Source organism: Nicotiana sylvestris, chromosome 11 (genome assembly GCF_000393655.2).
Source record: "Nicotiana sylvestris chromosome 11, ASM39365v2, whole genome shotgun sequence".
In the NCBI taxonomy this organism is placed as follows: domain Eukaryota; kingdom Viridiplantae; phylum Streptophyta; class Magnoliopsida; order Solanales; family Solanaceae; genus Nicotiana; species Nicotiana sylvestris.
Genome location: NC_091067.1, coordinates 1,736,598 through 1,750,820, shown reverse-complemented (window position 1 = coordinate 1,750,820; position 14,223 = coordinate 1,736,598). Strand labels below are relative to the sequence as shown.

The following is a 14,223-nucleotide window of genomic DNA, read 5'->3' as shown; positions in this document are numbered from 1 at the left end:
TTCACTAATCCCCTAAATAATAGTCATCTAAAATTACTCGAGGTCCGGAGAAAGGTCGGACGTCTCCGAACCACAAAGATCTATTGTGCGCAACCTTACTTATAGGACTAGAACCTGTGATCTCCTGGTCACATGATGGAAGTATAACTAGGTAAAACATAATGAAAGTATGGTAAAAATTCAACTTTCAGCATAATCAGTTCCATAAAATTAAGTGGAAAACCAGTGAGTAATTACACTGAAAAAAGTAACAACTCAAGCTAGTAAATATCCAAGGTGCTACACTTGGCCTTTCCTTTTTATTTTCTACTCAAATTATTTACTACCATGCTAAGTTCTAAATTCTGGTTTCTACAATGCTGACTGAAAAATCATCTCCGCAAGTTCCTGCAAAATTTTGAATAAAATTAAAGTGAGATCACAGAGAGACTCAATGCTAGTACAGTCAGACCTCTCTATAACATCCTTATATAACAACCAGTAAAAGCCAAGTTTTTCTCGGAACCGATCTTTATATTATGTTATAATGTATATCCTCGATAACAGCACTTCACTATAGCAACCAAAAATGGTCAAGGTTTGACTGCAATTGCATTCTATTGTGAAAAATATACTTGAAAATTAACCTCAAACAGTTTTTTTCAATTACTGCAAACTGTTGAGAAGCAGAAATGGTCGATCATTCGAAACATGGGGAATATCGACTCATGAATAACACTAACCAGACGTTCGGACAATATTAGGTTGAAGTTTAAGAAGAAAAAGTATGTAATGTTAAAAATTCAAAAGCATATTGAAAGTTGTTGCGTTTGAATGTTAATTTCACTTGAAAAAGCGTCTGACGTTCTACGAGGGAAAAAGCATTATTTTACTTGAAATACTACTAAAATATGTTTTTCAAGATTTCGCCAGTATTTCAAATACTGAATTTCAGTATTTGCAGATAATTATGACCAAAAAAGCTATAGCCAGAAATTATGAATTCCATATACTAAAAATGGCCTCACCTGTTTTCCAGAAGGAACTTTAGGTTCTCCCCATTCTAACGCCTTCTTCTCGAGCAGTTCAAAGTCAGCCTTACCAGCCTGTTGGAGAACAGATCGTTTGGCAAACATTAGAGGAGAATGAAACACGGAAAACATACTGAAAACGAAAAGGTGATAGTAAAACAATACCTCAATTGCAGCACCAAGCTCTGTGTCAAAACTCTGATATCGCTTTCTGACAAGCTCGCCTAAGGAGCCATCCTGTTAGCAAACAAAAAAGGAAAATTAGGTACACTATCGCATATCTGCTTTGGTATATTAGTTGATTGACCTATTGGAAGTCCAAGGTTTAGACGGTTAAAAAGATTAATGACCTAAGTATAGGTTCAATCTTTTGCTTGAAGGTTTATTAAACAATGAAAAGTTTAAGGGGAAAAAAGTACCATTTGACAAATGAGTGCGTAACTCTCGCCAAAATTTAGTTAGTAGTTGAGAAAGGAACATTACCTCAATTAGCTTGGCAGCATTTCTTAGGCCACGGGCTAGAGTGTCCATACCGGCAATGTGAGCAATAAATAGGTCTTCAACATCAGTGCTCTCCCTCCGCCTATTAGGACAGATAAAAAACATCATCTCCAACCCTTTAAAATACTATAAATTTCTGATAACCGACAACACAACATACATTGTCCTTGGAAATAATTAAATTCAAATTATTGTTGGCGGAAAATGAAACGTAATAGTAGTAGGGAACTAACAGTTTTGCATCAAAGTTGAATCCTCCTGGTGCCAATCCTCCCTGTTCAAACAAAAGATGAGCTGTTAAACAATAAGAATTACACGAATTTTTTACTGATTTGAATTTTTGAATTTTCTAGTAGTTGAGCAGAATATGTATAAGTACTGACATTTTTAATAACAGTTTGCATCACCAGTGTTGCTTCAGCGACATCCATCAAAAACTGATCTGTGTCCCAACCTGCATCGGGGGGGGGGGGGAAGCTTTCATAACTTGAAGTCTCATGGTATTTACAGCAACCACAAGGGAATACATTTACATGTTCAATAAAAGTATTCTCATATATTCATGTAACCATACCAACTTGGGGATCGCCAGTATTTGCGTCAATGTTACCAAGCAAACCATTAATTCTTGCTGTTTCAAGCTCATGATGACAGCTGCAGAATACAAAGTGGTTGTAAGAAGGTGCAAAAGTCGGCATATACTTAAAAAGATCAAATCCAACCAAACCAGCAGAATGAGAACGAAATCAAAACAGGAGCTTACGAAAGAGAAAAAGCACAAACCTGTGACCAGCCAAAGTAGCATGGTTGCACTCGATGTTTAATTTGAACTCTCCTGCAGAAAACTCAAAGGGGAAATCATAAGACACCCCTCTTATTCGAAAGTCAAAAATGAAATAACAAAGCTCACATGCAACTTCTTTGGAGAATATGCACTTATGACGGGAAACAGCGAATGAATTAAGTACCTATAAGTCCATATTTGCGCAAGAAATTAGCAGATGTTGCAGCATCCCAATCATACCTAGAGTAACAAAATAAGTAATTTAGGCAACAGTTTAGGAGTTCGTATTCCAAGCAGATGCATCACGTAAAGTAAACGTACTGGTGTTTTGTTGGCTCCTGAGGCTTTGGTTCAATAAGTAATGTTCCTGGAATCAAATTTAAAAAAATAAGTGAGGGTAACATACAAACAAATTAGAATGATGGGCTACAAGATGTCAAATCAGCTAGTTTCATGCTTTTATCTAAATTGTTTAAATTCCATGGTAGAAAAGTAAATTCTACAATATTAGAAGAGGATGAGCTGAAATACCATTGAAGCCAATCTTCTTTTTGTAAGCGACAGCAGCTTCCATGAATCTTGCCTGTGAGGAGGTAAAAACCACATCTTCTCAATACGGTAAGCAATCTTTTTACAAAACAAAGAATCTCGGGTTTCTTAACAAAACCCTTAGTGAGTTGTTTACAAATGTCCGTATTACATTTAGTGTAGGTTAACACTAGTTGTACTTCCTCATTAACTTGTTTACAAGAAGAAAAAAGTGAAACTAACATATCTGAGTTTTGCAAGTAACTTTTATGAAGCAAGTAGCAATCTCACCATATGGTCAAGCTCTCTTTCCATATCTGTGTTTAGGAGGCTTTGGTAACCTTCTCGACCACCCCAAAAGACATAATTTTCTCCCCCAAGATAATGTGTAACCTGAAAATGAACAGCACACAAAAGTACCATGTCAAGCAATTCCTACTTCAATAACATCTCACAATACAAAATCACATAAAGAGGAAAGAGGAAGTTCGAACCTCCAGAGCTTTCTTGACCTGAGCAGCAGCATATGCATATACACCTAATTCAGGGCTGTAATTAAACATTTCCCGAGTGTGAGGACTCTTTTCATAAAGAGGATGAATCAAAGGCAACTACATTAAAATGCATACCTAGTGGCAGCACCATGCATGTACCGAGGCTGGAGGAACAACTGAGCGGTACCCCACAAAAGATGAATTTTATTTCCCTGTAAATCCACACAGAGAGAAGCATTCAAAGATAAAACGTCAATCTATCAAGCTAACACAGAAAATCATAATTGAATATCACATGTTTCATAGCAGAACCATTAGAAATATGATGAGATGAACTAGTAATTGATTCAAAAAGGGATCGCAAAACAGTTTCTGTTAAGTGAATAAATATTACCTGAAGCTCTTTGGCAAGAGCCACCACTTCATCCAAGTTTGCATTTGTTTCCTATAACACAAACCATATATTTTGAGTTAATGTTGAATTCGTTGAGTAAGAAACAAACTTATGCTTATAAAAGATCAGAGAAAAATGGTAGATCCATTAGCATTTAGACGTAATTGGGGAAAATGTTTAAGAACATTAAACATATCTGATTCAACCATTGACATGAGCTTCGTCAATCGCCTATATTACTAGGTCCGAGGTGTAGAATAAAAACTTGACAACCCGGGATTTACCTCAAGGGTTTTGCCCTCCGGAGCAATGTCCCGATCATGGAAGCACCATCTATCTACTCCAAGTTTCTCCAGGAACTCAAAGTTTGCTCTCACTGTAATTAGTAACAACGTGAGAAATACGTTTTTGGTCAAAAGCTACTTAGAGTTGCTTCTAAATTGGAAGAAAAAAAGGTAATTTATGAACTCACATCTTCTCTTGGCCATAGCCAGGGAATTGGTACCATCTTCCCACGGCCACAACTTTGTAGGAGCACCAAATGGATCAGCTCCCGTGCCACGGAACGTATGCCAGAACGCAACGCTAAATCGCATCCAATCCTATATTTAACAGAGAAATTTTAGGTATAGATAAAATAGAATTCATGAAGAATCCAAAAAACAAGTGATTTACAACTGACCTTCATCTTTTTGCCAAGAATTTCCTCCTCAGCATTGTACCATTTGAAGGAAAGTGGATTCTTACTAGAAGGACCCTAACATTAGCAAATAAAATTCAGTGAAAAAATTATATACTCGAACTGTTGTAACAAAGGAGAAACAAGCGAATTCTGTATATATTATTTTTACCTCATACTTAATTTTTGGAATTCCAGGGAAGAACTCCCCTTCCCATTCACCCGAATCACTTCCACAATCACTACCAATATCAGCAGGACAAGTTGGTGGAGCAGCAGCAGTCTGCATTGGGGATAACACCAATGTAAACAACAACAACAACAAAAAACCCAGTGTACGCAGCCTTACCCCTATCCGGCAAAGGCAGAGAGGTTGTTTCCGATAGACTATAACACCAATGTACATAATGAAAAATATATAGAAAGAGTTGACTATTCACAAAATATTTATACATAATGTACACTCATGAAAATCATACTAAAGAAATATCCAAGGTGCGCGAAAGGAGGTTCACATACCACTATATTTGAGACAGCATTTAAACAAAGAAGGAGCAACAAACATTTTCCAAGATTCCTTTCTATCATCTTTTTCAAACCTGCAATGCATAAGAAAATAAAACAACTCAATTAATCACTAAACAATAGCCAATAGTCGACTGATATCAACAATTCAAAGAGTTCACAACTCGTGACCTCCTAGTCACATGGAGGCAACTTTACCAATTACGTCAAGGGTACCCTTCCCAAATCATAAGATTTTATATACTAAAAATCTCCAAGTAAACCAAGATCACTAGAAACAAGAAAATTAACTCATACCCTTTAGTAATCTCAACAAAGATACTCCAAAAATCAGAACTTTACATCCATACCCTTTATTAGTCTGAAGAAAATAACTACATAATTAGAACAATACCCATATATCCATCTAAAAGTCCATAAAAATGTAGTCCAATTTCCAGAAAATTTTAAGTAACTTATGGCAGCATTTATTTGCATAGTCACCAATCTTATAACACTTAAATTTTGTATATTTACAACATTTGTTGTACTAACAATCTCCAAGTAAACCAAGATCATCAGAAAGAAAAAATTTCAACTCATTCCCTTTCTTAATCTCAACAAAGATACTTCAAAAATCAGAACTTTACATCTATTACCTATCAAAAATTACAAAAAGAAATAGAATAAGAAAAAAAAATCTAATTCTCAGCAATTTTTCAACCTCAATCTAAACAAAAAATACTCCGAAAATCAGAACTTTGCACCCAGTACCAATCAAAAATTAGAAAAAAAGAGAAAGAAAAAAGACAAAAAATCTAATTCTCAGCAATTTCAACAAAATTCAACCTTAATCTAAACAAAAATACTCCGAAAATCAGAACTTTGCACCCATTGCCAATCAAAAATTACAAAAAAAAAAAAAACGATTCTCAGAAAATTTCAACAAAATTCAACCTTAATCTAAACAAAAAAACACTCAAAATTTTCAGCAACTTCAGAACTTCACACTCATACCCAATCAAAAAATTTAAAAACAGATAAATAAAAGAAAAAAACAAACAAACTCAAAGTTTTCAGCAATTTCAAGAAAATTCTAACATCAATTTAAACAAGAATAATCCAAAAATCGCAACTTTGCACCCTTAACCAATCAAAAATCACAAAAATATGATGAGAAAAGGAAAAAAACTTCAAATTTTTAAGGAATTTGGAGAAAATTCAAAATTTAATCTGCATAATAACAAATGATAACAGAGAGAAAAAGCTTACAAATAAAGATTTAGAGATGTGTTTAAGGATTTTCGATTCAACAGAGAACAAAACTCTAGCTTCACACGATTCTATGCAAGCAACAGAGTATATATATAGTAAAAAGCTGTACTGGATATTTAAGTAATTTTATATGGAAAGGAAATAAAAAAATATTACGAATTATCCATTAATATTTGATTTGTTTAATTTGGACTAGATTTGCAATAGTTAAGGTTTTTGATTTAGATAATGTATTAAAAGATATACTTTGACACGTATTTATGACGTGTTTCCAACTCTTGCCCCCCAAATCCCAATTAAACTTGCATAATATTTTTCATGTGATATATATATTTTTTTGAAAATTTTCTAATATTTTTATTTTATTTTGAAGTCATTTATTGAGATTTTCATTGTTAATCATTAAAATAAAAAGACATATAAACTTTTATTATCACTTATTTAAATGATAATTTAACACCTTACATATACTTAATTTATATTGGCATTTTTTTTAATTTTTAAAATTTTGTGTGAATTAAAAATTTGCACATAAAATGAAACAATGAGAAAATATTTGTAGCTTCATTAGGGGTATTTCCGTCCAGAAATATTGCGATCCGTGCGTCACTTTGAACTTCCCTTTGTGATGATTAGATATTTCTGTTATTTGTTTACTTTTTGCATCCAATATTTAGGATAAATTGCATGGTCATCCCTCTTGTTTCATTTAATAGATAGTTTTTATTTTTATGGTTTAATTTTTATACACAATAGTGTGAAAAATCAATTACGTAGATGTTATTGTCCATGATTATGAGTTGGCAACGTAATAAATTAGCAATCAATCTGCTATAATTGATCAAATTATATTAAAAGAGTAAAAATTCTTCATAAATTACTCATCAAGGCTTACTATAGATTAAACATACCCCTCCTTCAATGCAGTGGCGAAGCCAAGATTTTTATTAAGGGGAATCAAAACATAAAAAAATAAACTTATCAAGAAGTGAAGGGATGCCATTATATATACATATTTAAAAAAATTATCAAGTTTAATAATGTAATGTTTTTGATGAACGGGTGTTGATTACTATCCCTTAGGTGCATGTGGCTCCGTCAGTGCTTCAATGGATTGGGGGATTTTAACCATTGTGTGAAAGCGGAATAGGTGTAGGGGTCGTTTGGTAGGGTGTATAAGAATAATGCAGAATATGTGTATTAGTAATGCATGGGTTAGTAATGCAAGCATTAGTTATGCATATATTATTTCTTATCTATTGTTTGGTGTGGTGTATAAAAATGAAAGAATTACAAGAAAATACATGTAACTTCACACTATAACAAAATATGACCGATATTTTTAAGTATTACCCGACCTAGCCCATATTGTACATATTTTGAAAGCACTAGCAAATTCAAAATTTGTGTTCTTACAACCATTGCTTCTAAAAGCTATAGAGTTAAATATGTGTTCTCACAACCATTGCTTTCACTCTCTCTTCTTCTAATATCTTCTACATATGCTTCAAGGGGCTATCCGCCATTACTGTTTCTCCCCCTGTATCACTTGGTTGCAATGTAAGAAAATTGAATAGTAGAAGTCCACCCTTGAAGGCATTCAAAGCTTTGCTTTCGAAAATAAAATTTTTTGAATTTGTTAGTTGTCTGGATTGAGTTTTGTTCTAATTGATTGAAAATATCAAAAGGAGTTCAAAATTTAAATTTAAAGTGATTTGGAGTAGATTTGAACAGGATTTAAGTTAAATTTCAGAAAAGACGCAAGGAAGAAGACGAAGTCAGTCTTTTTATATAATTATGTATAATCTTGTATAATAGTGTATAAACACATCTTATACACTATTTTACACTTTTATACACCTTTATACAAACGTCTGTAGATGAACTTCTTCCACGATTTTCAGTTGTTATTCTTGTTCAAAACCAGTCCAAATCTCTATTAAATGACTTCAAATTTTATATACAACCTCCTTGTACTAATTTTAACAAGTCTAAATAACACACACTCTAAATTTCTCACAAAATCAAATTCAAAATTTAAACTCACATATTTAAGCTTGTTAAAAATTTAATTTTTACCACCCAAATAGATTTGATTTGTTGAACTAATATTTGCTTTCTTATGTGTTGTTCAGCTATATTTCATCATATCGTGTTGGTTGGTTCGGGTTTGGGGTGGTTTTGGAGTGTTATGAGACACTTAGTCTCTTTTGGAGTAGGCTTAAGTTGGAAAAGTCAACTAGATATTGATTTATGTGTAAAGGGTCTCGGATTTAAATTTCGACAGTTCGTATAGCTTTGTTAGGTATGGGACTTAGGAGCATGATCGAAATGTATTTTCGAGGTCCGTGGAAGATTTAGGCTTGAATTGGCGAAAATGAAAATTTGGTATTATCCGGTCGACAGTGAAAATTTTGATATCGGGGTCGGAATGGAATTTCGAAAATTGAAATAGGTTCGTTGTGTCATTTGGGACGTGCGTGCAAACTTTCAGGTCATTCGGACGAGGTTTGATAGACTTTTTGATCGAATTCAGAATTCAGAAGTTTTGGAATCCTTAGGCTTGAATCCAAGGATGATTTGATATTTTGATGTTGTTTTGAGTGTTCTGAATGTTGGAACAAGTTTGAATGATGTTATGGGATATGTTGGCATGTTTTATTGAGGTCCCGAGTGCTTCGGGTGAGTTTCGGGTGGTTAACGGATCAAATTCTTGGTTTGGAGAGTTGCAGATTTTTCTGGTTTCTATGGCAGAGATTTTTCCTTCGCGTTCGCGAAGGGATGTGAGGAGGCAGGTGAGTTACTCTTCGCGTTCGCGATGTTGGTTCCGCATTCGCGAAAGGTGAGGCAGAGTGTGTATCGCGAACGCGGTGCAGGTCCCGTGTTCTTGTAGGGAAGTTGGAGCAGCTGGGGCCCTGGTAGTTTGTTCATCGCGTTCGCGTAGGAAGGGACGTGTTCGCGAAGGCTTGGGAAGCTAAAGCTTCGCGTTTGCGAGGTGGAGTTCGCATTCGCGAAAGAGGAGAAAGATTGAGCTGGAAATTTGTGCTTCGCGAACGCGAGGATTTAACCGCATTTGCGAAGAAGGGGAGCACCTGGGCAGAAGGTTTAAATAGAGGTCTTCGCAATTTTTAGCCCATTTCTCACCATTGTTGAGCGGATTTGAAGCTTTTTGAGAAGGATTGAAGAGGGATTGCAAGAGAAACACCTAGAGGTAAGATTTTTGAACTCAATACTCTATTCTATGGGGATTTCTAACTAATTAGACATGAAATTAGTGGGATTTAAAGCCTAAAATTAGAGGATTAGAAAATTGGAGAGCATAAATTGGGGATTTGAGGGGCCAATTGAGGTCCAATTTTGATGTTCTTGGTATGTATGGACTCGTGGGGGGGATAAAGATTCTATTGATATAATCTTTATCGGATTTCGAGATGTGGGACCCCGGGATCGAGTTTGACCAATTTCAGGATTTTTGATGTAATTTGATTATTTTCGCATGGGCTTCCTTCCCTTAGCATATATTGATGTTATGATTCTGATTTTGGATAGATTCAATGCAAGTTGAGGCCGAGTCTAGAGGCAAGGGCATCGCGGAGTAAGATTTCATCTGGTTGAGGTAAGTAACGATTGTAAATCTAGACCTGAGGGTATGAAACCCCAGAATTTTGTACTGTTTTGATAATGAGGTGACGCACATGCTAGATGACGGGCGTGTGGGCATGCACCCGTGGGGATTCCGTCCCTTGGCGGCTGTATAGTTGCATATTTTGATATATTGTATATGATATACATGTGTTTTAGAAATAAAATTGTTAACTTGGGCTGAATGCCATGTTTGGGGACTTTGTGTCGAATTGTTTAGACCCTTATGGGCGTTTTACTAATTTCCTCACACTGTTTTAATTTGAAAGCATATCCTCAATCATGTTTTACCTGTTTATTGTTTAATCCAGTTTCATTACTCTACTTCTTAATATATGAAAACTGTTTCGGCTGAGTTTTCCTGATTTTTACTGAATGCCCGAGTGACCGTGAGGTTAATGACTAAGAGATTGAGGACCTAATGGTGAGTATTACATATATATATTATGGATCGGGCTGCATGTCGCAGCGATATATATATATGGATCGGGCTACACGCCACAATGATATATATATATATATTGGATTGGGCTGCGTGCCGCAACGATATGACGCTTGGGCTGTAGAAGCCCCTCCGGAGTCTGTACACCCCCAGTGAGCGTAGTCGACTATATATTATGGATCGGGCTGCATGCCGCAATGATTATTATTATTATGAGATATCTATTGAGTTGGAGTGCTAAGTGTGAGTACTAATTGATGAGAGCTGAGTCACGAGCGACTAAGAGGCTTGCCCGAGGGGCTATACTTATGAGTGATACTTTACCCGAGTGGCTTCTTTATGAGATTTCCTATTTTCACTCTCTTATTTTATACTGAGCCTCTATTGAAAAAATGCTTTAAAGGATTTTCATTGAAACCAAAGTTTTTACGAGGTATTTGGTTATTGAACTGCAGATTCTGACTTTGATATTTTTGTTGAGATTTTTGATAAAGTATGCATATGGTTTCAAATGCTCGTCACTGCACTCAGACTTTATTTACTTTAGTTATTTACTGAGTTGGCATACTCAAGTTACTCCCTGCACCTTGTGTGCAGATTCAGGTGCCCGAACATCGGAGTGAGAGCTTTCAGCATCTTCAGAGTCTTATCCGGAGATTGCAAGGTAGCTGCACGACGTTCGCAGCCCCACCTTTCTCCTTCCTATCCCAATATTTTGTATTTAAGACTTATTTTGTATTAAGCAAACAATGTTGAGTGTACTTAGGCCTCATTTGTTTGCACTTAATGGAGGTCTGAATCTTAATCATTCAGATCTCAGACATTAAACGCGTTTGTTTTTAAAGTTTGAATCTTAGTTATTCAGATCTTAATCATTAAGTGTGTTTGTTTTTTTTACTTCACAACCACTTAATGGGTATAAATAGGTTTGTATGATTAAGATCCATAACAGAGACTTATTTCATTAAGATGCTATCACATATTCATTATTAACTGCCATCACCGCCTACCATTATCAACTAACACCATGCCACCACCACCACCACCACGCCACCATCATCCTCAATTATAGTCGTCACTATTATCGACCATCACCACCTACTATACCTACCACTCCGACCATCATCATTCTCACCCACAATCAACACTCATCCACCTCAACTACCACAACTGATCACCCTATCACCATCAACAACCACAGTCGGCACTGCCCATCATTATAACCTATCACCACCCACCCACCCACCACCTACCTCAGTCACAACTATTATCACCACCTGCCATTATTAACTGTAACCACCCACCACCACCATTCTCAATCATAATTGCCACCACTATCAATCACTACTAGCTACTAGCATGAACCACCATCATCAACCAAAACTACCACCAACTACCGCCTCTAGTCGGCATTCACCCGTTAGCCATCACCACCAACAACTATCATATTTTAATAAACTATATATTTTATTGATAAAATATTAGATTAGTTAGTATTTCATTTGAATTTATGTTTATTAATTTTCAAATAAAGATAAATTTTATACATTCAGATGTTAAAAATCAAACATTCTTAATTATTTCTATTTAGATCTTTATGCACATCTAAATATATTCAGATGTGTATTCAGATTCAGTTGTCTTAATCTTAATACACATCTCGATATTCAGATGTGTAATCAGATTCAGATGTCTTAATCTTAAAAAAACAAATGAGGCCTTCGTGGCTCATGACTAGTGACACCAAATTAAGGATATGTTGATGTATTTTATGTACTTGTTTTCGCGTATTTCTTTTGATATTTTTAAAATGAAAGATTTGAGACTTAATTTGTTTAGAAAAATGAATTTTACAAAAGATCTTCACATTGTTCGTGTTGTTTTGGCTGGCCTAGTACCGTGATAGGCGCCATCACGACCGGAGTATTTGGGTTCGTGACATTACCGGACCTAACCCATATTGTACATATTTTGAAAGCACTAACAAATTCAAAAATTGTGTTCTTACAATCATTGCTTCTAAAAGCTATGAAGTTAAATATGTATTCTCACAACCATTGCTTTCACTCTCTCTCGTCTTCTAACATCTTCTACATATGCTTCAAGGGGCCGTCCGCCATTACTGCTTCTCCCCTGTATCACCTGGTTGCAATGTAAGAAAATTGAATAGTAGAAGTCCACCATTGAAGGCATTCAAAGCTTTGCTTTCGAAAATAGGATTTTTTGAATTTGTTAGTTGTTTGGATTGAGTTTTGTCCTAATTGATTGAAAATATCAAAAGGAGTTCAAAATTTAAATTTGAAGTGATTTGGAGTAGTTTTGAACAAGATTTGAATTAAATTTCAGAAAAGACGCAAGGAAGAAGACGAAATTAGTTTTTTTATATAATTATGTATAATCTTGTATAATAGTGTATAAACACATCTTATACACTATTATACACCTTTATACAAACGTCTGTAGACGAACTTCTTCTACGATTTTCAGTTGCTATTCTTGTTCAAAACCAGTCCAAATCTCTATTAAATGACTTCAAATTTTATATACAACCTCCTTATACTATTTTTAACAAGTCTAAATAATACCCACTCTAAATTTCTCACAAAATCAAATTCAAAATTTAAACCCACATATTTAAGCTTGTTAAAAATTTAATTTTTACCACCCAAATAGATTTGATTTGTTGAACTAATATTTGAGTCACAGTTACTGATTCGAATCAACTTAAAAGCTTGAGAAATCTTTTTTAAAAATTAAATAATAATTTCTAGAACCTATTGGAGTGGATGTTGAATCTTAGCCTATTGTTTTGGGCTATTTGGTTGTAAATTGAAATATGGGCAATAAAAATTGAAAAGTAGGGAGTTCAGTCGTTCTTATGTAAAATTTTTCCTATTAAAATTATAATGCATTGCATAATTTTTAAGAAAAATAGTTGTTTACAAAAATGCCCTCCATATTTTCTAGCTTTAAGGGACTTTAAGAATAATTTTATCTTTAACCATACTAATGCATGCATTAATGACATTGGTATTACTAATGACATAATTTTCTATGCATTATTTATACATAGGATAATACCAAGTATGAGGTATAACTAACACAAGAATTAGTTATACACATGTTAAAAAAATATACCAAACAATGTATTAGTAATGCATAGAGCTAATGCTTGCATTATTTTTTCTAATACCTCCTATCAAACGACCCCTTAAGATATTTCCACGTTAGTACGAAACATATCATATTGATATATTTTAGGCCTATTATAGGTGTTTAATTAGAACAAGATCTAATTGAGCTATGTTAGAAAAATAGTCATATTGACCAAGAATAATAAGAGAATAGAAATAATTTATCGAATAAATACTGTGTCATGGCAAGTCACTATCTTGAAAGTAATTTCGGTTCGACTGAGTACAAATCGTTAAGACCGGTTGCTCCCCAAGGTTCCATAGTACTCCCAAACACGTGCACTCGTGGCTGGAAGTTTGGAGTTTGCTCACAAATGATGATGTTTATATAGGCAAATCACCTACGTTTTCTTCCATCAGAAAATGTAAGAAGCCAAATGGGAGTTAATGTTATGTAACATTACTTTTGGTTTAATGATAAAATTGTCATAAAGACAGTAACTTCAAACCTTCTGAAAAGTTTATCTTTTCACAAACGAAGTCACAAAAGTTAAAAAACCATCATATGAATGAATGTGAACCATTTATGAAATAGTAACTTCATTCTCCCAATCTGCATATACATAAAATCTAGAAATGTTACAACAAATAATGATGGATAGGTATGACAATTAACCACAGATTAATTGTAGATTTGAAGTGTTCTTTGTTCTTTGCATTATCAAATTAGAGTAACACCTTAAGAGGAATAATACCAACAATCCTCCACTAATGTAAAAATAAAGAATAAGAATAATTCCTAGACAAAAGGAAGGAACATGTACTTAAGTGTCAAT

General features: G+C 34.5%; 1 protein-coding gene across 2 annotated transcripts; it reads right to left on the bottom strand.

Moving 5' to 3' along the window:
- Positions 1–173: 173 nt before the first annotated feature.
- On the bottom strand, positions 174–6,252 carry LOC104247486 (xylose isomerase). 2 transcript variants are annotated; one of them, XM_009803513.2, is made up of 21 exons: positions 6,167–6,252; positions 4,910–4,989; positions 4,563–4,673; positions 4,394–4,468; positions 4,184–4,313; positions 3,996–4,087; positions 3,712–3,762; positions 3,453–3,529; positions 3,318–3,372; positions 3,115–3,216; positions 2,827–2,878; positions 2,617–2,662; positions 2,480–2,535; positions 2,295–2,346; positions 2,086–2,165; positions 1,895–1,965; positions 1,745–1,785; positions 1,494–1,593; positions 1,176–1,247; positions 1,008–1,085; positions 174–387 (listed from the first exon to the last, which is right to left on the bottom strand). In XM_009803513.2, the coding sequence occupies exons 2-21, from the start codon at positions 4,976–4,978 to the stop codon at positions 352–354; spliced, it is 1,446 nt and encodes a 481-aa protein (XP_009801815.1). In that variant the 5' UTR covers positions 4,979–4,989; positions 6,167–6,252; the 3' UTR covers positions 174–351. The 2 variants fall into 2 exon arrangements, with proteins under 2 accessions (XP_009801815.1, XP_070018606.1); XM_070162505.1 differs by lacking the exon at positions 6,167–6,252 and adding an exon at positions 5,213–5,284.
- Between the last annotated feature and the right edge of the window lie 7,971 nt (positions 6,253–14,223).